This window comes from Citrus sinensis, chromosome 7 (assembly GCF_022201045.2).
Source record: "Citrus sinensis cultivar Valencia sweet orange chromosome 7, DVS_A1.0, whole genome shotgun sequence".
Lineage (NCBI taxonomy): Eukaryota > Viridiplantae > Streptophyta > Magnoliopsida > Sapindales > Rutaceae > Citrus > Citrus sinensis.
The window spans coordinates 1,074,737-1,098,280 of record NC_068562.1 but is presented as its reverse complement, the minus strand read 5'-3'; the positions used below and the strand labels follow the sequence as shown (position 1 = coordinate 1,098,280).

General features: G+C 31.5%; 2 protein-coding genes across 2 annotated transcripts; both read left to right on the top strand.

Annotated features, from left to right (window-relative positions):
• The first annotated feature begins 12,253 nt into the window (after positions 1–12,253).
• On the top strand, positions 12,254–13,094 carry LOC107178804 (chaperone protein dnaJ 11, chloroplastic). Its single transcript, XM_015534405.3, has one exon. It carries the CDS (start codon positions 12,501–12,503, stop codon positions 12,804–12,806), a length of 306 nt encoding a protein of 101 aa, XP_015389891.1. The 5' UTR covers positions 12,254–12,500; the 3' UTR covers positions 12,807–13,094.
• A 5,005-nt stretch (positions 13,095–18,099) lies between these two features.
• On the top strand, positions 18,100–20,853 carry LOC102630489 (abscisic acid 8'-hydroxylase 4). The gene is made up of 10 exons (XM_006467106.4): positions 18,100–18,382; positions 18,520–18,844; positions 18,945–19,094; positions 19,188–19,395; positions 19,504–19,583; positions 19,673–19,756; positions 19,873–19,951; positions 20,052–20,158; positions 20,261–20,382; positions 20,484–20,853. Exons 1-10 carry the CDS (start codon positions 18,162–18,164, stop codon positions 20,602–20,604), a joined length of 1,497 nt encoding a protein of 498 aa, XP_006467169.2. The 5' UTR covers positions 18,100–18,161; the 3' UTR covers positions 20,605–20,853.
• The last annotated feature ends 2,691 nt before the right edge of the window (positions 20,854–23,544 follow it).

The window sequence follows — 23,544 nt, the reverse complement described above, 5'->3', positions numbered from 1 at the left end:
ACAGATACAGATTGATGTTGAAAAGTTTTACTACCCATATAATATTAATAGGATTGCTAGTTGGTTTGATGTAAGAAATTATTTCTTTGATCTCAGTTGCGTTAGGTTACCGACGTCGGATTCACATTTTGGAAACTAATAGCTTGTTCCAAAGCATTCGACGAAATGAATCAAAATCGAGACCTATTTGGTAATGTTGATCGTTTAACGGAATTAAATTTCAATTTACATATGGTCGTATTGTAGTTTTAAGAAACTGAAAATTTTTGTATTTTACCATACGAAAGTCAGATTTTCTTTTTTTTGTTTGTTTTGTTCGTTTAAAAGTCTAATAATTAATTGTTTAGTTCAACTGCAGTCTATAATTATCCAAATGATATGTTCGCATGCGTCTAGATATAACGAGTTGAGAAAGTCATTATACAACCCAGGAGTCACAAAATGTTGAATCAAGAGAGGATGGTTCAGGGAGTCAGGGTTAGGTATCTCTCGTTGGGATTGTAAAAATAAGATAATTTTAATCAACTCTCCTAATTTATGCAAGAGTTTATACTAAAAATAATTATCGAGTACAATAATTTTTTATTATTATTATTATTATTATTATTATTATTATATATAATAGCGAAAGTAAACCTGTTTTGTTATGTTATGTGTGTGAATTGTTAGTGGAATGTATTAGGTGTTGTAGGTGAAGTTGAATGAGTTAGGTTGAGAAATAGTGTGGTGGTTGAGAATAAAGAAGAGATTGTGATTAAATTTATTTAGTTTACATGTGTGGTTTGTATTAAGTTATGGGCACATAAATGCCCTTGTTGTTTGTGTTGTTAGTGTCTAAAAAATAAGAGATCAAGTCTAAGAAGAAAATCTAAGTTGTATAAAGAGCTAGTGAGTGTTGAGTTCAGTGAGTTATAAAAGTGTTGAGGTTTAAGGCAACCAAGATCTCTTTCTTTTGCGAGATTGACACTTTTTTCTTGTATAGTTTTCAGCTTTTACCACTTTTTGACATCAAGGGCTATTCTATCATTCTATCTATTTGCCCTCTTGATTGATTGGCGGAAAATTTTCAAAGATTGACATTAAGATCAGATCAACATCAACATGGCATTTCAATTGCAAAGTAATTGTAATATTAGTAAGATCTTATCTAAAATAGACACCAAGACTATTCTAATTAGTGAATTCTACTTATTCAAATGTAAAATTATAAATAAGATAATATACTATAGGGAAAGGACAGTGAATCCCCTAACGTTTGGGAAAAGAGACAAAATCTCTCAACGTTTCAAAAAAGACATTTAACCCTCATTTTTATTATTAAATTTCATTTGTTTTAACAGTAAATTTATTTTTAATTTACAATTACTATTATGTCCTTATAATAAATAATTCAATATATTGACTTAAGACATGTCATTGATAACGTGTATAATGAAATCAATAACTTTTTTATCTAAAACTTAAAATTGAGTTGTAATTATCTTTTACCCAAATTATTCACTCTAAATTATGAATATACCTTTCCCAATGATAGGATGATAAAAAATGATGAATAATAGGTAAAATTAAAATCAAATTTATCATTTGGAAGGGTATGTTCGTAATTTAGAGTGAATAATTTCGGCAAAAGGTAATTACATCTTAATTTTAAGTTTTAAATAAAAAAATTGTTAATTTCATTATACCCATTATATGTTTTAAATCAATATATTGAATTATTTATTATAGGGACCTAATAGCTATTGTAAATCAAAAATAAATTTACTATTAAAACTTATGGAATTTAATAGTAAAAATAGAGGTTATATGTCTTTTTTGAAACGTTAAGGGATTTATATCCTTTTTTTCAAACGTTAGAGGGCTGACTATCATTTTCCCTATACTATAATCATCAAAATTAGTAATTAGAGTACTAAATTGTCCTCAGTAATTGATCTACTAAACCGCCAATATCTCCACCGAGATTAATGTACATTATATCACTATCTCCAGAGGCGGATACAACACATGACTAGTGGGGGCTCAAGCCCCCACTGGCCAAAAAAAAAAATTTAAAAATAAAAGAAAAAAATATTTTAATTTTTTAATTAGCCCCATTAAATTTATTAAAATAGTCACTATAAAATATAAACCCCATAAAATTTAAACTTTGACTTTTAAAAAATATAAAAACATATATTTTAATTAAAAATAATGATAGTCCACTACTCAAAATATTTTCTATTCTAAACAATATGGTTAATTCTTTCAGTTTATATAATAATAGTAGAATGAACATTTTCAGTAATAAAACTCATGAAGAATCATCTTTGGAATCGGATAGGATAAATGATAGTTTGGTTATTTATATAGGAAATAATAAATTTAATAATATTGATAATGAGTCTATTGCATAACATTTTTAAAATATAAAAATGCGTAGAGACTAATTATAAATATTTTATATATTTAAAATTTTAATTTTTTATATTTTACTATTATCTAATTTAGCCCCCGGTAAATTATTTTTGTAGATCCGCCACTGACTATCTCCCTCTAAATCCGTCGAGCTTTGATACAGTGGGGCCTAGTTTTTATGTAAATGCAAATTAAACTTGGGTTATGAATGCATTTTTCCTTATAGAATCAAAATTAGAAAGTGGGGAAAAACGAATTTTGGGTTGGTCTAACTATCAATTTGTGATACATGCCATGGAATGTCAAAAAGATCCAATAAAACATCCCCTCCGTTCACACCGATTAGACTTTCCTTGTAGCAATGAACACTATTTTCAGGTGCGGCTGCTCCCTGGAAAAAGCAATACCAAGATCTCTTACTTCTTGGATAGCAGGATCATATGGGAGTAATCTTCCATCATCAGATTCTGTGAAAAGTGCACCGTTTTTCCACAATCCAAGTGGATAACAAGCTCCTTTGATAGGTTCAACAGGTAATTGCTTGAACCAGTCATTCATTTCTTTCATCACCCATATTTTGAAAGTTAAATTGATTGTTGGCATCCAAGAGTAGCAAACTCAGACAGCCATTTTGTATTCCAAGAGTCTCGTATGCTAAATCAGGAATACGTGGCTTTTTTATCTCTTGAAACTTCTCATCACCTATGCGAAATGAAAGGATTAATTTGGTGTACGCTTCATCTTTTCTCGATGCCAGCCAATAATATACTCCATTCAAATACGTGCTTTCACCCGCCGGCAGGTCTTAAGGAATCCAATTAACATTGTCTTTTAAACTTCTCCAACAGCCGGCACGTGAAGCGTATATCATAGCAAACGAATGCTCCTCAATATTGTCGTAAATCTTCTCATCAATCGACTTGCATATGCAAATTACCTTATAGTCAGTACTTGTTGGATCAACTAATCCAAATCCAACATTAAAGTATAAAGGATATGCGTAACGTGGAAGACAAGGCTTCCATTTTGGAAGAACCTTATATTCTTTTTTCGCAAGGTTCCATAAAGTTATAAGAGTGCTGTTGCATACACAGAATATACCATCATAAGGACCCCAAACGATTCCAGGTTTCGGCATACAGACATCTTCATACGATATATCTGTTAGTGTTCCGTCAGGGAAAACATTTATTATATGGTCTCGTCCACAATCGATAATAAGATGAGTATTTTCATCATTATAGTATTTTAGGTGTTTGGAGATGAAATGAGGACTTTTTATTAAGGCACTCCAAGATTTACAAACACACCTCAATCGCATCAAAGATTTTACGGACAGTCTTGATAAAATGTCCATCCACACATCCTCGTGCATGACTATGCTGCAAGCATTTTTCGTCGGGGTAGACGACTGCAAATAAAAGATAAGATAAAGAATAGCATTAAAGCTGCGTGATCAAGACAAAATCTTAAAGAAAGTAAATATGGGAGATCTCATTATGCTGCCAAACTCATTAAAATATTATTGCAGCACAAAAACAACGAATTAATCAGTCTTAACAAATAGTAACTGCAGGATTAATGATTCATTTGACTTACAAGAAAAAATAAATTAACTTAAATAACAGATTAGCAACTAAAATTTTGTTATCTTGTTTTGGGTAAAAGCTTGTTTAGTCCCTATATTATGAGGTTAATGTCCATTTAGTCCCTGTATTTTTAAAAACACCTCAAAACATCCCTGCTACTAAATATTGACCCTTATGCCATTATTTTTTATTATTTTTAACTTGCTTTTACAATATTACATTTTTACAATAATGTTTCTTTTTTGGATATTAATAAAAAATTAAATTATCAAATTAAACTCAAAAATAAAATAAAAACAAAAAAGGTATATATTAATTTTTGTGGAAGCTCACGTATGTCTAAAAAATTAATATCTTAAAAAATTACATTATCAATTTTTTTAGAAAAATTAATATTTTATCTCAAGAGTGTGTTCCACAAAAATTAATATATATTATTTTTTGGTGTTAAACTGGTAATTTATTTTTTTCTTTTTAATAATGTCTAAAAAAATTATTATAATAGGGTTATTTTTTTCTTTTTAATAATATCTAAAAAATTATTATAATAGGGCAATATTATAAAAATAAGTTAAAAGGAACAAAAGATAATGGCAAAAGTGTCAATAATTTAATGGTAGGGATGATTTGAGGTATTTTTAAAAATATAGGGACTAAACGGGTACTAACTTCAAAATATAGGGACTAAACGAGCTTTTACCCTCTTGTTTTCTTGCATTCCTAAATGTGCTTGATTTCCTTGAATGTTGATTTCCAATAAATTTCAGAATTTTGAAAAAAAAAATGTAAATTTATTTTTGCCACGTGATTTGAGTTAACTTCACAAATTTTTAATTACTTTACACAGAACTGCAGCCTGCAGGTGCCATATTTGCTTTAATTTGCATGTTCGATGGTGTCATTGTTAGAGATACTGGAAGGGTATTTCGGGAATCACAAAATATTCATTAAAAGTGTGCTTGTGCGTCAAGCACTATTTTCAAAGAGCATCTATCAAAGGGGTATAAGCCTGTGACTAAAAATCAGAGCTTCCGATATTTGGATCGAGTAATAACTAAAAATCACAGCTTCCGATATTTGAAATTTTGAATCGAGTAATACCAGTAAATAACTACAAAACAACAATAAAATCATATAGTGTTAAATAAAATATCGGCACTATTTTTTAAATATTATTATAATACCACATGATTTGATTATTAACTTTATCACTGTTGTATCGCTGAAGGGGCTTTTTATCATTTTTTAAAATCACCATGTTTTTTAAATTTTATTTACGATAAATATTTTAGATTATATTGTCAAATACATGTACAAGTATTTTTAAATTAAGTCAAACTTTTAAGCTAAGAAAACGTTTTTCTAAAATATATTGCCAAAACTATACATGTAACAACATACATTCTTCGACTTCTTACAAAATTATGAACAAGCGTATGAAAATCTCAGATTTTTGAGAAAAATTGCTTAACACAAGGATATGAAAACACATTCTACCATAAATTTTCATTTATTCTAAACAAATTTTCACATGAAAAATTTAAAGAGTTAATAATTAATTGCCCTTTCATTAGTTATTTATAGATTATTTTTTCATTTACATAAAGAGTGTAAAATGAAATTTCTTAAAATGAAAATGTTAATATGGAGAAAGGAAAATACCGCCGAAGTATTGCAAGAATGAAAAGAGAAAATATCGGCGTACCATGGCTTGTCTGCGAAGTAAACAATTATAATTAATCGATGGGATTTTGATCTAAACAGTGGATATCATGGCCTCCCGGACCCGGACGTTGAAGAGAAATGAAAATGGGAATGTCTTGGACGAGGAAACTTTTAACCAATTGAATCTCGTCTTACACACAACTTCTCCAGGTGTCTATTAGAACTCACTTGTATCTTTCAACAGATCAAAATCTGACCGCAAACTGGCCACATATCTTGCAGTCAATATGGTTGCGAGCGCGAGGTCATTGCCCGTCCAGTAATTTTCTTTTCCTTTAGCCTTTATATTTCAGGAATATTTACCCTTATTTCATATTTGTTGCCTTACTCGAAGATCAAGAAATCCAATTAGTATTATATATTTTAAAAATACAACAGTAAAAACCGACTGCCTCTTATAAAAAATATTAATTTTAGAGATATGAGAGAAACAAAAGAAAGAAGGTTGATTTCGAAGAATCACTCTCCAAATGAGAAGCACAGTCTGTAGATAATAAAATTCCTCTCTGCCTTGTTTTCCTTTCATGATTCATTTAAATACAGTGTTGTGAAATTCAGCTCCTTCTCCAATCTTGATCAATCAGTAATCCAAGTTAACTTGACCAATTCCTCAAGAAACTAATAATGCTATCTTTGAAACCAAGAATCAAGAACAAAATAACCAAAAGAAAGAGAGAAAGAAACAAGAAAACCAGAAATAGAAACACAGCAAGATTACGTGGTTCGGTACCAAGGTACCTATATCCACGGCTGAAAACACCCTTAGGACTAGAAGCTTTTATTAAGAGACTCATTACAATAGATCTTGAGACTGCAGAGAACAAATCTCTTCTTTACAATTTTCTAGAACCCTCACTTAATCCTAATCGAAATCTCCTCATAAATGTCTGTACTGACCAGGTCTGCTCCTTAAATACTAAATCGAGAAGCATAAAGAACTGTAACAGAATTACCCACCCAGGGACCCATTTGCCAGCTCACTAAGCCACCTCAGCAGTTACCCATAACAGAATATAACTAACACGTTTCACATACAGCTAATAAGATAAATTATACAAGACTACTTACAATCTAACTACCTCAAACCACTACTACAATATAACTACAATATTAAAACTACAGTAAATTAGCACACATCAAAAAATGTGCGATACATTCATTCTAAGTAGGTTATTAATTCTTTTAAATTTCTCCATTAATACTGTGGTTGGTCCTCTTGTTTTACTCTGAGTTTGATTGATTTAACTCAAAGCGTTTCTTGTGCTGTGTTAATAGATAATAGAAGAGGTTTTGGAGACAAAGCGGTCGGTCTTTGCCATCAGGCAGTTGGATACTTCTAATTCCTAAAGCTAAGAAAGTTCGTGAACATATTTTGTAATGCGCAGTTGGATAATGTCCTTCCGAAACCAGAGGGAAACGTTTACAAATTCTGCAAAAACTAGATAATTATTAAACGAAACGAAAATTCCATTAATTCTCTTAAATTGTCATCATCAGGATTAAGACCGCGCAAATGGTAATTGGTAAAATGTACAAGTAATCGTTTTTCTGGGATGCTCCTTTTAATTCATATCCCTCTCTTGATTGTGAATTGAGAAAATAATAAAAATGTTAGTTTATGAATTTTCATTTTCAGTTTACACTAGAAGAGCTGAAAATTCTATGGAATTTAAAATTAAAGAAGACCTAAGGTGTAATCTTAAGTGCAAGTTTATCGAGTAAAATAATTTTTTTAATTATTAGTACTATTATTATTATTATTCACTGAGGGGGTCTAATTTAGAGTTAAATTCGAATGAGTTACAAAATAACAGATTCGAAATTGTTCCAGTACGACTAGATCACCTCCTTTTCAGGAAGAACTAATGCTTGTTAGGTATTTTAGTTTGACACTGCTTCACACCCAAAAAGAAGCGAGCTACGCCTGAGTTAAACTTGGAGAATTCATTAAAAGATAGATTTTTGGTTGCAAAATAATTATTTTTTTTTATCATGTCCAAAAAAGTTGATAATTAAACTAGCTGGATATGCATCCCAAAATAAATTATATAAAAAAAAATCTAGGAAACATCAATTTCTATTAATCTCTTTATTTAATTTCTATTCTTTTTAGTTTAAGTTTTGATATTATCAATTGCATTTGCCAGATTGTTATTTATGTTGGCTATAATCTAAACATTAAGTTTAACCATTAAAAAAATAACAAAAAAATTAATTAATTGATGAAAATGCTATTCAATAAATATACGCTCTTAAACAATATAGTTTAATAGAGTTATTTTTTAATTAACTATAACAAAAGACTCTATAAGTGTGTGTGTGTGTAGAACAATCCATATATCATATTCGCCAGTACTACAAGTACGTAGCCAGTGCATCGAATTAGAAATCAAATATTGTTTTGACTTACATGCCGGATAAAAGTTATCAAGCTTCCCAGAATTCAGGAAGCCCTTTTAATTCTGCTAAGGAGGGAAGGCTCAACAAGCTGGACTCCACAAAATTAACAAGGTCCAAACTTGATGCATCACATGCTCTTTCCACGCCCACTTGCTGCTTCTCCATTGATCTTGAGCTTTGTCCTTCAGCTTCAGGCCTCTCATCAGTATCTAAATGGTTCATCAATACCTCACTTGGATTAACATTTTAAATTAGCTAAGATGCATCGTAATCTAGCTGCTGTTTAAACATTTTTTCAACAAAGAATAGTTATCTTCTGGGTGTCAGCTTGAAACTTTTAAAACAGAGTAACACAGAATTTAAAACATCACTCAACTTCAATACCTTCATATTAAACTTTTATATCTTTTCGTTACTATATATGTGGAGGAGTCTTTTGTTAGATGTAGTTAATCTCAGCTATAATTGTGAATTCAAGCATCCTTCCACGTCCACCAATGATTAAATTTTAGTATTAGATTTCTCAATATGAATGTTACATTGTTGATTGTCACGTGTTTTAAAATATAAATGACGTGTTACGTCCATAAGATTCTCTCTTCAACTCTTGTTGTAAAGCATTCTTCAACCAAAGGGCAACACTTTTGTGTATCAAGCACACTTGCTTTATATCCCCAAAACTTTTGAGCTTCATGCAAGTTGGATGCGTTTCTCTTGTTTCTGGTGGCGTAGTGGCTCCAATCGGTGGCTTGGCGACGGGCTATTATTTCAGTTGTAGAGCACAACCCCTAATGATTTTGTCATTGTGCTGTTTGACTGTGAGGGCGCTCTAAGCTACAAGGATCGTTCACTGAGCTCGTCAGAATTTTGGATCATCAACTTCTCCTATTCAAACAACTGTGGAGAAATAGATGGGCAATTAGGTGGAACTTAAAGTGGCTCCAACTTTTTATTCACTCATTGGATAGATACATCCCATTTTATTATAGAGATTATATAATACTGCTGTAAACACTATAAACCGTATATAGTTTTATCCCAAGTTAAATGCACCTCACTTGAATACAAATAATATATCCTAATCATGTAATTACTTGAGAATCGACTCAAGAAAGGAAAACACTTAGTTAATAGATTTTAGTCCCTATTTGATATTGAGGTAAAAGTTATAGTTGTGATAGAAAAAATAATAATAATAACTATAAAGTAAAAGTTAATAACGTATTGTGAATATAATTTTTAAATAATAATTTTAATTTAAAATAATAAAAATTTAATAAATTTTTTATTATATAAATATGAAATTAAATTAACTTAACTTTTAAATTATAAATGTGAAAAAAATATTATACTTATTTACCTTCCCTTAATTGTAGGAAAGAAGTAAACGTGAAAAATTAAGTAAATTCCATTTTTGGGGTTTACATTAAACTCGATAGTTCCATAACTGCCCCACATCTTTTATGTGACCCAATAACAAGGAAGATAATGATGAAATGAAGATAAAGGAATGGTCACTGTCTACTGCATGCCATAGCAAAATTAGCAATAAGCCCCAATCCAAAGTCGAAGCCAGATTTCGATTGGCACCTGCCATTCACTGATTGGAGGAAAACAGCACACATCCCAATCTCCATCGCCATCATAATTCATAAATGAAGGGATTCTCTTAACCACCGCTCAATTTGGCTATATCTCAAGTTGATTAAAGTCTTATTTAGTGTCGAGGGTACTATAATTTTTAAGTTATAACTGTTGTATAAAAAATTATAATTATAAAATAAAAATTAATTATATGTAATAAATATAATTTTTAAATAATAATTTGACAAAATTAATAAAAAAATGTAATAATTTTTTCATTATGCAAGTATAAAATAAAATCAACTTATCTTTTAAGATACATCAACTAGTGTTTACCAAATAGTTTAATTCTGTAACTTAAAGGATACAATTGCCCAACCTCAATTCTAAACATGATCTAAAAATTTGTTCGACTTTTTTTTTTCCTTCCAGTACCTAAGCATGTGGTTTTTCAAATTGTTTTTATTTAACTAATCATCTGAATTCAAATGTTAATGAGATAGAAGATTAAAAAAATTGTCTTGTATTTGGTTAAAAATTTATGAATTTATTACTCTCACTAATAATAATAATAATAATAATAATAATAATAATAATAATAATAATGTTGCACTTAGTTTGGGTAGTTAGTTAAATACTCACTAACGAATTATCCATCATTTAATACTATAAATATGCATTAATTAATTTTATTATTAATTATTAACTTATTATTTCGCCCACTCAATAAAAAGATACATAAAATTCCACATGAATGAATATTCCAATTAAATATCAAAAAAGAGTGAACATATATAATATTCTCAAATATATTTTTCTTTAAGTAATGAAAATATTGTTAAAACTCAAAAGAAGAATACAACAAGCAAATCATCAGTTTTATAGGTGTTTTTGTATGTAATTTGAAATCTAACTACCAAAAACTTGTATATTGAGAAAACAAAAATTAGGGTGGGGTTATTTACTTTCTAAAAATTACTATGTACACTCATATGCTTGTATATTGAGAAAACAAAAATTAGGGTGGGGTTATTTACTTTCTAAAAATTACTATGTACACTCATATGCTAATTTTGAAAAAATTAAGTTTTACTTTGTACACTCTTTAAAATTTCAAAAAGATCCTTATTCAAACTATTTAAATTAATTACCTTTATTTACTTAGAATACCAACAAAGCTATTGAATACACCAAATTTCAAGAGATTTAAGAAAATTTTACAATAATATAATCAAGTTAAGTTGTATAAACAAATTATTTGACAAAAATATACTTATTAGTTTTTTATTTATGTTCAATATTGAATTTTGCATCCAAAATAATTTGCAATTACAAAATTATAATAAAAAATATTCCATAAATACTTTTAAAAAAAAGAACAAGAAGAGGATGTAAAAAAATGCTTTATAGTACTTTTGTTTGCTTTATTTTTGAAAAAAAATGAGTACAAAATTTATTTATTTATGGAAAAAAAGTAGAAATACTGATTTCATCATTAGTTCATCTAACTATTGTTTAAGATGTTGGAAATAAAAGATTTAAGGTTTAGAGCATGAGAATTATATACATTAAATAATGAGTGAGCTATATGAGTGTTTAAAGTAATTATATAATATTGACTTATTATCAATTATTTTTAATAGTACTTCCTATGATGAATATTTTCATAATAAATTTTTTATTAAAATTGGAGTATTTAGAGTAATTTTTAGAATGCAAATAAATCCACCCAAATATTATTGTGTTATTGTCATTAATTTATTTATGAAACCTACGGTGGCAATTTGGGTAAGGATTCATTTATCTGATTTAGTTAGATGCAAATTTAGTGGGTTTGAATTTGAAAAAATTGATTCATTTAATGAATGGGTGACATTGAGTGGATTCGCTAATTAAACTAATTAAATTTGCGTTTATGGACATTGATTCCTTTATTCATTTATGATTCATTTAATAAATGGGTCATAATCGAATATGATCCATTTGTTTAAAGATTCATTTACTATTTATTTTATTAAATTATTTATTTATCCTTAAAATGTATGAAAACTTTTGAAGTTTGAAGGCTAATTTAGTAATTATAAATGATAATGAGTTTGTATTTTGTAGGATGTTAAATTTGTGGTCTTTTTATATCTATTTTGTTTAATTTTTATTTATTAATTATTTTTATGTAAACGAACTCATATTCAATTCGATTCGTTGTGGACATGTTATAGAATGAATGAACAGTAAACAAATCCAAATTCAATTCAGTTCGTTTAGTCCGTTTAATTTTACTAAAGGAATTAAAGGAATCGATCTGAATATTCATTTAATAAACGAATGAAATCCGAATTTTAAAAAACTCGGATCAGCATAATTTTTACCTAATTTGTTTAGGATTTGACTCTAATATAATTTATTTATTTTGTCACCCCTAAATTAAAACCTCCTACTGTTATGCACCCAAAAATTATTGTAATTGTCGTTAATTTATTATTGCGAGTAATTTATTTGACCTATCAAAAGGCTTAACTCTAGTTAAAACCGTCAACTCTTATAAAAGACACGGAACAAAAAGAAAAATCCGCCCATAGGCTGTCTCGTCACAACACAACGACTCGTCGTGTACAATGCTCGCCTCCTCTAAAGTTCCCTTGTCCCTCAAACTCTGCCTCAAATTTTGAAACCTCCACTCGGCCGCCGCTACGTGTCGGAGTCTATCTACCAATCGCAGCAGCCGCTACAGCAGCTTGTTCATACACATCAGCACAGAACACAACTTGGACTAATTCAACGGTGTCGAATCCTCCTTAGCACCGGATGGCGTCGTGCGCTTCTCTGTACGAGGTTCTCGGTATACCGATGGGGGCCACCAGCCAGGATATCAAAACGGCGTATCGGCGGCTGGCGAGGACTTTACATCCCGATGTCGTCGCGATTGAAGGCAAGGACTCAACGGCCGACGAGTTCATTAAGATTCATGCTGCTTACAGCACCCTATCGGATCCTCTAAAACGCGCCGTTTATGATCAGAGACTCTTTCAAACAAGAAGAAGACCGTTGACCGCCGTGTCCGGATATTCCGGGTATTCTGGAAGGAATTGGGAGACTGATCAGTGCTGGTAGCGAGTTGACTCACTGTACTGCTTAGGTCACCAGTAATCTTTCTAATTCTAGCCAGTAGTAGATCTGTATATTTATAAACACTAATATTTCAACACCTTCAAAGCACCGTTAAAGTAGAAAATAAGATACTATGTAATAACTAGCGGTTCGTGTCAAAGGTATTTCAAAATATGCTCTCTCTCTTTCTTGTGATTTTAGTGGATTAGAATCTTCTCCTGTCTTAACTCTCCTGGGCCTTTGTTAATCTTATGCCAAATGAAATGAAATGAATCTATTTAATATTGTATTTGTATGTGGAGCCCTTACTGTTTCGGAAAACTTACGTTAAAAAGATATGAAAGTAGTTAATATGTATGTTAATCGGATATGCGAACATATGATTTTAGAAGTTACGGATTACGATGATGAGAATTCAGGACGAGAAATCAAAAAAACAGAAGGCTGTAAAACTGAAACAGTCTTGCTGGCTAGCACCATCAACTTCGATCTGCACTGCAAATGGTGCATGCCCAGCCCTTCAAGTTGCAGGTCGACTTCATTAATTAAATGGTATGAATTAAACTGGAGATGATTAGATGTGTTGACGAATTTTAATTTAGTCTATAAGTTAAGTTGTAAGGATAAGCTTCGTGCAGATTGCAGAGAACCGAGAAAGTCCAAAAACTTTCATTTTTTTAATTTTTTAATTTTATATTTAGTTGCTCTTGCAACATGATGTTAAGTGAAAAGCACAGTTAATTAAAACCGCTGTTATTAGTCCAGTGGCCAATCATGGAAGATTACCACTAGGATCCCAATCAGAAGAGCTAAATGCTAATATATACATATATATCAATCATCACTCAGCCATATATATATATATATATATATGTCTCTCACCCATGGCCCATGAGACATGGACATGGTAGTATATCTTAATTATTTCCAATCACGATGCGCTAAATTCATGTGGTCGGTCTGGATTTTATCTTAAACTTTTTCTTAATAAATAGCTTGACACTGAAACCCATATAATTAGTCACCTATATTATATATGAGAGGGAGGCTAACTTACAGATTCTGCACCTTACAGCCACCCTTGCACAGTCAAAATGAAAAGTGGGCCCAGGTGGAGCCCACGACCATTTTGTGAGGGTGCTGTAAGGTACAGAGTCTGTACCTTAGCATTCTCCTATATATGATGTAAACTATGCTCTCATGAAATACTTTTAAATGAACGTTGTAGATCATATTCACCCATATAATATTGTCACAAATTGTTCCTATTATTAAAAAAAAAGAGAGAGAGAATTGTAAGGAGTAGAAAGAGTAGATGTAGATGAATAGGACGCAGGAGTGGAGAAGGAAAAAAAAAAAAAAAAGAAGAAGAAGACAAGATCATCATGGGGACATGTAAGGTGGCGTTTGTTTTTTAACTTAATCAGTTAAAGTGATTTAACTTAATTAATTAAGTTAATTAGAGGTGTTTATTTTTATAACTTAATGAGACTTTTTAGATAATTTTGACTTAATAAAATAAACTAATTTTTTTAACTTTTTACTTAATGGAGAAATCTGAATTAAGTCAATTACTTGCTAATGTCAAAAATATCCATGTTTTATAATTTATTTTTCATGTCTATCCCAAAACTCACCCATAGATATTTACCCCACATAAAAATATCCTTGTTTTTTCTTTCTTATAATATATACGATAAAATTTGAAATTCATGGTATTTTATATATTAAATTCCAAAATAATTATGTATTCACTTGAAAATAGTTTTACCTATAAATGTTAAAATATTGTGGTATTTAATATATTATTTATTTGACATTCAAATTTAATAAGGATACAAATGTAAAAGTATATATTTTCAGTTTTTTAAGTTGAAAAAAACAAATAACTTAATACTTATTTTCTGAGATTCAGACGAAAAAAATAAACATATTATTCAGATTTAGACATTCAGACATATTCAGAATTCAGACTAATTCGAGTCTATTCAGATTTCAGACAAAAAAACAAACGCCACCTTAAGTTGGAAATTGATTTGTTTGCCTATATCATCGTGTCTTTCCTATTTTTCAATAACACGCGCTTACAAATTGTCAAATTGATACCCCACTTGTGTGAGTGTATGCAATTTGTCTTTTTATTTGGAAAAAATGGAAATGAATCAGAAGAAACCTTCTACAACTGCATTTAGAAAAAGAACACATTAGTCCAAAGAAGCTGGACCACCCACCCCTTACTTTTTTTCAAAGGCCAACTTAATTAGCAAATTGCCTGTTAAGATATCTTGAAAATTATTTATGAGTTCGACAAAACGACAGCGAGAGAATGAAAATGAGAGTATTAATTTATTTATCAAAACCACTTTCTAGAAAAATTAATAGTCCAAGCTGGTGGGGCCTTGGGGGGGGACATGATTTTGGTGAAATTATATGTATCAGAAAGGGGGCACTCTAGTGTGTCCCTTATATTATTTATGTTTTAATACTATTGTAGATGGTTAATTTACCTATTTTGGCCAATTATTTAACTTCTAGGAAGCTTCTTATAAAACAAATTTTACTGTCTTTTTTTTTTTTTTTTGTCAGTAAAAAACTAGGCTGAAATAATTAATTTAGGGGAAAGAGCAATGTTCTATAAAATAAGCAACATGCAGCTGAATCTCCGCATTGAAATGGTGTCCGTGCTGAACAAATTAACCACCTCAAGGAATCCATCATGCACGCGCATGCTTTTGAAAGAAATTACGCCACGCCCGCACAAATTTGACGGCAAGCACATATTTTTCTCTGAAAAAAGATCGATGTATGAGTACACTTCATTTTCAAAATACTATAAATTCATAACGAAGATTTGGAAAAACTTGATTAAAGAAAGACCATGATAGATGATAAAATAAATAAATAAAAGATGATGAGGATAAATACAGAATGTGACGATTGTATGAATAATCATTATCATCATTTACGAGATTGAAATTTGATGGTTATCATCGTTTATATAAAAAGAAAAGGAAAATAAATAAAAGATGATGGGAATAAATACCATATTGCTTTTTTTAATACTCAATAATCTCTGATACCAAAACTTTTAAAAGAGAGAGAGAGAGCTAAATGAGTTAAATATATTTTTGCTAAAAAAAGTGTAATAAATAATAGAAGTATAAAAAAAATATTATTATTCATTCTTTTATTCGTATCAAAATCTATATTTCTTATTTTTAATATTTAATATTTTATTTTTATTTCAATTTATATGATTTATTTAATTTGTAATAAACATGAATAAAGTGTATATGAAGGTAGGTGCAATATTATAAATTATGACACCAAGGAGGTATTAGGTATTATGAAAATAATTACAGTCAAATGTTATATGTTAACTTTAATAGAGAAAACTGACCATCTCCTTAAATTTAAATTCATTAAATTTAAATTAAAAAAATAAAATGAGTGAGTTCATGTTACCTAAGAAAGAATCTATTTACATGTTTAACTATTACAACGCCATTCAATTCTTTTATGCTAGGAGCCCTTACAAAGGAGCAAATGAGATAGAATTTCGACTCGATTGATTATGCGACCAAGGGCCCCAACAAATAAAAGAAGCCCACAATTCAATTATTTACTCATTTACATATGTTCATAGCATGTAATTGAATAACTAAATTTTGTTAATTAATTTTTTTTCCTAAAATAAAATCTTAAAAATTAATACAACTTCCCTAATCAAAATATTTTTGTGAGATACATGAAATCGAGAAAACTAAGCTTTATAGATAACAAACAATTCTTTGTTATAATTTTCCTCAGGGACCAATCTTTCACGAACTGTCTAAACAAAATATTTGCGTAATTAGAGACTTCATAGATATCATTGTAGTTTCTAGGTTTATTTTGAGTTGAAATGATGCCAAAATCATAGTGAAATTACACACAATTACAAGGTAATTAATATTTAAATACAATGATATATCAATAGAATGTTAGTATTTTTTTATTTTTCTTTTTATTTTATTTTTATACGATTAGAATCTTAGAGATTAACCCAGCCAGCAGGGCTAGGGAGCAAGTGGGGTTTTGAAGAGAATTTCGTAAAGGTGCTGTTTTCTTACCTATTGACACGTAGGTCCAGTTTTAAACTTTTGCATAAGGCCCGAGGTCTATTGATGGCCCTGAAGAGAAAATAGATAGACAGACACCCCAGAGAGTATAGTTAAATTGTATCCTAACACACCCCCGACATTTTCAAAGACACCAACATTTTAACACAAAATGCAATGCCTGCATCTTGTTTTGGAAACAGGCGTAGTCGGCAATGCTTGGCTGCCCACACTCACTACGACAGTGTTTGTCAATATTTGCCTCGTGAGTCGTGGCGGTCGTATTTTTGGTTTCAGGATTCTAAATTGGCACGACAGACACAATATGGTTGATGAGTCGTGAAATGCTTTATATTCTGTCAAGCTAATGATGGCTGCCCCTGCCCCCCACACTAACTTGATCAAATCCATTATCCGTGCATTTTCGGCAACTTTTGAGGATATTGGTGTCTAATCCACTTTAACTCAAACTTTTTACAAATTAAAAACCGATCATCTTTGTCCCCCAACCTAATGAAAATAAGCACGTCCTTTGGATCCCCTGTTAGTTTAGAAGCGATACCGTCTCTAAGCAAAGCTCTAGCGCCGTCTAGGGTTCTTATAGTAACATCTTGGAATGTATCAGTACATCTTTTTTTTTGTTTTTGTTGCCCCCCTCGGCCCCTCCTCTTCATTCGAAAGGTATAAAACAGGATTACGAAGATGAAAAGTGGGTTCAACTGAACATTTTTTCTACAAATACGGAACGAGGCCATTAACGTTGGCCCAAAACTAAAGTTAGCTGATGAAAGTGAACCCATAGCCCAATACCAACGAGGACTCCGTTGCACTTACCTGTGACTGTGCTCTAATCAGCATATCTCGAAATCTAATCACAAGTTTTAGCTCCATTATCATTGCGTGTGAATCACTCACACCTTTAAATTCAAAATCACATGATTATGATTCTCCACCATTATCAATGGAAACACTTACGTCCCTATATTCATCATGCCCCACTTTTAAAAACAAGTGGGGAACACATTACAGAAGCTTGCTGGCACAGATACTAGCAGCATTTCGCACACCGTTCACGTGTCACTTCCTGATTTCATGCCACCGTTCAAATACATGTATGCACACATTAATTAACTCTATAAATAAAATATTCAGTAATATGTGATAACATATAGTATATTTTCTTTATCACCCACGCTACTTAGTTCTAGTCAGTTCGTTAATTAATTAAATAATACAGAAAAAAAAAAGAGAAAGAAAAATGGATGAGACTCTTTTTCTTTATGGGTACATTGTTTTCGTAATTGGCATCGTGATTATTTTGATCATAATGAATACAAAGAAGATGCTACGGGGTAGATCAACGGTTTCTATTCCTCCGGGCAGTGAAGGACTACCGTTGATTGGAGAGACCTTGCAGTTCATGGCTGCCATTAATAGTAGCCAAGGCTTCTATCAATTTATACAAGTTCGTCATCTCAAGTACGTATATTTCATCTGTTCATGCATGCATCGCTTCATCAATACTACATGTACATGTACATATTTGTTTATTAATCAATGTTTGGATGTGACCTCGACGGAATGAGAGAAATTAAACTGAATTGTGGGCGGTGCAGGTATGGGGATTGCTTCAGGACCAACATATTTGCGACAACTAATGTGTTTTTTTCAAGCACGGGGGCAGCAAAGATTATACTAAATAATGAAGGGGAGAATTTTACGAAGAGATACATTAAGTCAGTGGGAGAGATCGTAGGCGATAATAGTGTGCTCTGTGCTTCGACCCAACGGCACAAATTGATACGCAGTCGTCTTGCTAACTTGTTCTCCTTGAGTTCTTTATCAATTTTCACTAAACAGTTTGATCAACTTGTTTTGGAAAATCTTAGTGACTGGGAACACAAAGCAGCCACCGTTGTCGTTCTCAGAGAAGCACTAAAGGTTATATTATTTTTTTATAATTATTTGTATTATTATAAATACGTACGTTAATGGGTTTTTTATTATTATTTTAATTAGTATTACTGTACATTTTGTGTAGGTAACATTTAAAGCAATGTGCAAGATATTGTTGAGTTTAGAGAGTGGAAAAGAACTAGAGATGCTTGAAAATGATGTGACTCGAGTTTATGATGCCATGCTTGCATTCCCTTTGAAGTTACCGTGGACCAAATTTTACAGAGGAGTTAAGGTAATATAAATTGTTACTACTTAACATGTATCAGGGTGATGATAACTGAATTAATTATCACTTTGTTGTTTCTTTAAATGATGATGATTTCAGGCAAGAAAAAGAATTATGAGAACATTGGAGAAGATGATTAACATTAGAAGAAAAGGCTTGGAAACTCACGAAGATTTTTTACAGTGCCTTTTGGCAGAGGATGCTGTTGACAAAGATAGAGCTTCTTTGTCTTCTTCTTCTAGCGAAACCCCAAAAAAGTTAACGGATGAAGAGATCCAAGATAATATTTTGACCATGATCATTGCAGGTGATCAGAACTTACAAAAATTCAATGTTGTCTACACCAAAAAAGGAAAAAGAAAATATAAAATGTTGTCATAAATTATTCGTAGTATAAACAAATAATTGGCTGCAGGTCAAGATACCACAGCAAGTGCAATCACTTGGATGGTCAAGTACCTGTCCGAAAATGAAGAGGTCCTAGACAAACTCAAGGTATTATTCTGCCAATCATCATTTTCATTCACTATTTTATTTATTCGTTCATTTTCCTATGTCCATTCAATTAAAGTTGACTGAAGCAGGCAGAACATTTTCCGCTCATGGAAAGAACCAAAAAATCACTTCTCACCCTGGAAGATCTTAACAGAATGCCATATGCTTCCAAGGTATATCATATTTGATCGCACAGAAATTATTAGTTAATTACTTTCACTTTTAAGTTGATTTCTTTAATTACTTTGAAATTTAACAAGAATTAGTAAAAATGGTAATTATCTAACAGGTAGTTAAAGAATCTCTGAGAATGGCCTCTATAGTGGCATGGTATCCAAGATTAGTGATCCATGACTGTGAAATAGAAGGTTTGTTTGATTATCAACAGCAATAAATTAAGGGCGATTAATTAACGATTATCTTGTATACTTGAAGTTTATTTGAATTCCAATTGTTTGTATTTGTCAGGCTACGTGATAAAGGCTGGGTGGAGTGTGAATATTGATGCTAAATCAATACACCTTGATTCCACGGTCCACAGCAATCCCTACAAGTTCAATCCTTCAAGATTTGATGTAAGTGATTGTTTTGAATTAATATAAACGAATTCTGAATGAATTAGAAATTAATGCAAAATTGAGTAATCAAATTACTTGTTATTATTCCTGCGGTCACAGGGAGATGAGTCAAAACCATATGGATCCATACCTTTTAGCATGGGGGGCAGGGCATGTTTAGGAATGCACATGGCTAAAGCTATGATGCTTGTTTTTCTTCACCGGCTTATCACAACTTATAAGTGAGTTTAAAGTCTTTTTAATCTCGTTAATTATAAGCAGTTTGGCAATTAATTGCTGAGATTAATCATGAACGTTTATATATGAAAATTTCTTTCTTCAGATGGGAGATGATTGATTCGGATTCAAGTATTGACAAGTGGGCAATGTTTGCAAGATTAAAGAGCGGATGTCCGATACACGTCAAAAGTACTAACATACAGGATAAAGCAGTTGCTGCATAAATAAAGCTTAATTATTATTAATCAATTAATTAAGTGAATAATTGATGAAGCTTTTAGTCTGTTAATATGGATATCAAAATTAGAGGATGATCAAGGTTTTATGTCTGCTTAATTATTAGCATAATTATATTATATTGCGTTCTAGGTTCGAAATTAGATAGGTTAGCCTTATTCTAATTAATGTCCAGTCAAATATGTATTGATTTTGGTGTGCAGATACTTTCTTCTAACGACATATTTAAGGTAAAAGGTGTTGTATTTCAAGTACATGAAGAAACAAAAGTATGATAAGCTGATTATATGGAAATGAAAAAGAAGAAAAAATATATTTACTTTTTAATATTTTTCTTGATCAACTTGTCATATACCCTTTTGTATTCACAAAGATAGAAAGTAGAAACATCCATGGCGTCATCTAATGGCCAACTGGCAAGGACACAAATCCTAGCACTAATAAGCATTTTATATATTGTCTTATATGATTTCACTTCATCATTGGGCAAAAGTAATTAAGAGAAAATGGAATGTGTTAGTTAAAATTATATTTAACACAAGCATATTTAATCATGTTTAGTAAATTACTAAAACCAAATTGAAGAGCTCTCCCATTGATTCATCTGCACCAACTTCACCGCCAATGTTGATATCTTTTTTCAAGTTTTAATCTATCTTAAAATTGAGAAAATGAAGCTTTTTTATCATTCTTCATTTTATATTATGCTATGGCACAACACAATACACACTTTTTAGTTTAAATTTGATCATTGTAAAGGGAATATATAGTTTGTCAACACTATATAATTAAAAATGCTAAAAGACAACTCCACGATAAATATCTCATAAATACAAGTGTGACGAAGATTATTTGGCATGGGAATTGGACAAACTCAAGCAACTAGCTAATCTACCTGTTGTGATGTTGAAATTGGGCAAATCGAGTGCCTTTTTTGTTTGAATATAGATTTAGTCCTCTGTATATTAAGTATCACCTAGTCCTAATACTCGTTTGTAGTTGTTCGGAGGAGGGATCATTATTCATGCAGGTACAGGTTGATCAATTGGGTTCTTATGATGTGTGGGTTCGTTCGCACATTACTTGGGCAACTCAGCTCACATTGTTACGAATTATTTAGATTAGAGCCACTAGCACTACGAGCAGGCAGTTAGATTGGCATTGGCCAGCCCACGTCTAAGAATGAATTTTAATATTAATAAGGTTTGAAATCGAAGACATGTCGTACGTGTAAAACATCCAAATTCATTTAATTTAGCTGCAAAGTCAAAATCAAGAATCATAACTACATACAGTACTTTCAAATGGTCAACGTGATAAGTTATTCAGAATACGAGTGATTTGTCCATTGGTGTGTCCTCAGTCAAATAATTAAGAAGCGAAAACCGGAACAAAGAATAAACATGTATGCTTGGCCTGCTCTATAATTTTCGGAATCCCGCCTGGTTATGTATATTCATTCGATATATGTACGCATGGCCAACTCGCCATTGCTTCTACTCTACGTTGATTAATCATTATTTTTAACTGTTACTCTGAATCATTCATTCTGAACTATTCTGTAACTTTTTCTGTTAATCATAAACGCGTGCTAGCTGGCTGCTGGATATACAGTTGCAAAGATTGGACAAGTTGCGGTGACCGTTGCTTTACAACCATCCAAAATGAAACTAAACCTTTCAGAAGAATCAGAGGAATCTCTTGAAGACGCAGGATAATTAATTAACGTTGCTCCAACTGGCCTGGCACCTTTGACTCGTAATTATGGATTCGTCCACATTCTGCCTCATGAATAGGAATCCCTTAAATCTGAAATCTTTACAATCGCTCCAAGCACATCATGCCGTTATAATTATATCTCAGTAGTAGTTTCAGAATCTGGTACCAAATTTTGTTTTGTAATACTTGGAGCGATATGAGATGGGATAGTCTTTAGCTTTCTGATAATCGAATCCACAAACTATCGAATTCATTTCGTTTTCTGGGTCCCGAAAAGATCTACTGACACCACCACTTCATCATCTGACAATTCGATTTTTGACTCGCAGCTTCAAATTTTCACTTTTCATATTTAGCTTTATTTTACTCAAGGATTGGGCCACTGAAGAATGAAGAGACAACGTGAAAAAGCCAACTCCATCTGATTGCTGGGCCAACCCAACCCAACCCAATCGGGTACCATCATCTTTCCAATGAAGGCCCCATTAAAAAGCCCTAGGCAACAAATCCAGATAATAGTTTATTGGCTAAGTGGCTCCTAAACATTGGAAAGATGATGGCACCCGAGATCCTTTCTGCTGGTCCTGGCGTATTTTGTATAAAGTAATAATCCTAGCAATAATATACACGCTCTCCATTAGGATGTTATTAGTAAAAATATGGGATTCCCCTTAGGTGCAACTGTGGCACGGTGCCACTGTTGCCCCTAGCCGTTGGATGCAGTTGGATTGGTGGGATCCACTGACATCCAACTGCATCCAACGGCTAGGTGCAACTGTGGCACGGTGCCACTGTTGCACCGTAGCCTGATCCAAAAATATGAATAAGACAGCAAACAAAATTAGGTTAAACTACAATTTTTTATCTTGAAGTATACGGGTGTCGAAACCATAAGCACCTTCTCCCATAAAATGTCTGAAGACGGAGCAGTCACTTGTGTAAATTTGCAAATTGCCCACTCTGTGAAAAATCACATGAAATTCCGCGTCAATTGTCTAGTAGTTACCAAATTTGGGAAAATCGTCAATACTTACTATGGTCACTAACAACGAAAAAGAAAGCAGTTTTGCGATGGCGCTTCTTTTGATTCACTACACAAATATAGTAATATTATATATATATATATTAAAAATAAATATGGAAGCCATTAAGCCACGCATAGAAAGTTTCCTACATTCCTTTCCTTTCCTTTTTGCCCTTAACAAAAA

Excerpts from the sequence above, each read along its gene's own strand:
- LOC102630489 (XM_006467106.4), top strand. The coding sequence starts at position 18,162 with ATGGATGAGACTCTTTTTCTTTATGGGTACATTGTTTTCGTAATTGGC. Across the intron at positions 18,383-18,519 it reads ATACAAGTTCGTCATCTCAA|GTATGGGGATTGCTTCAGGA; the intron begins GTACGTATATTT and ends TGGGCGGTGCAG. Across the intron at positions 20,383-20,483 it reads CGGCTTATCACAACTTATAA|ATGGGAGATGATTGATTCGG; the intron begins GTGAGTTTAAAG and ends TTCTTTCTTCAG.
- LOC107178804 (XM_015534405.3), top strand. The coding sequence starts at position 12,501 with ATGGCGTCGTGCGCTTCTCTGTACGAGGTTCTCGGTATACCGATGGGG.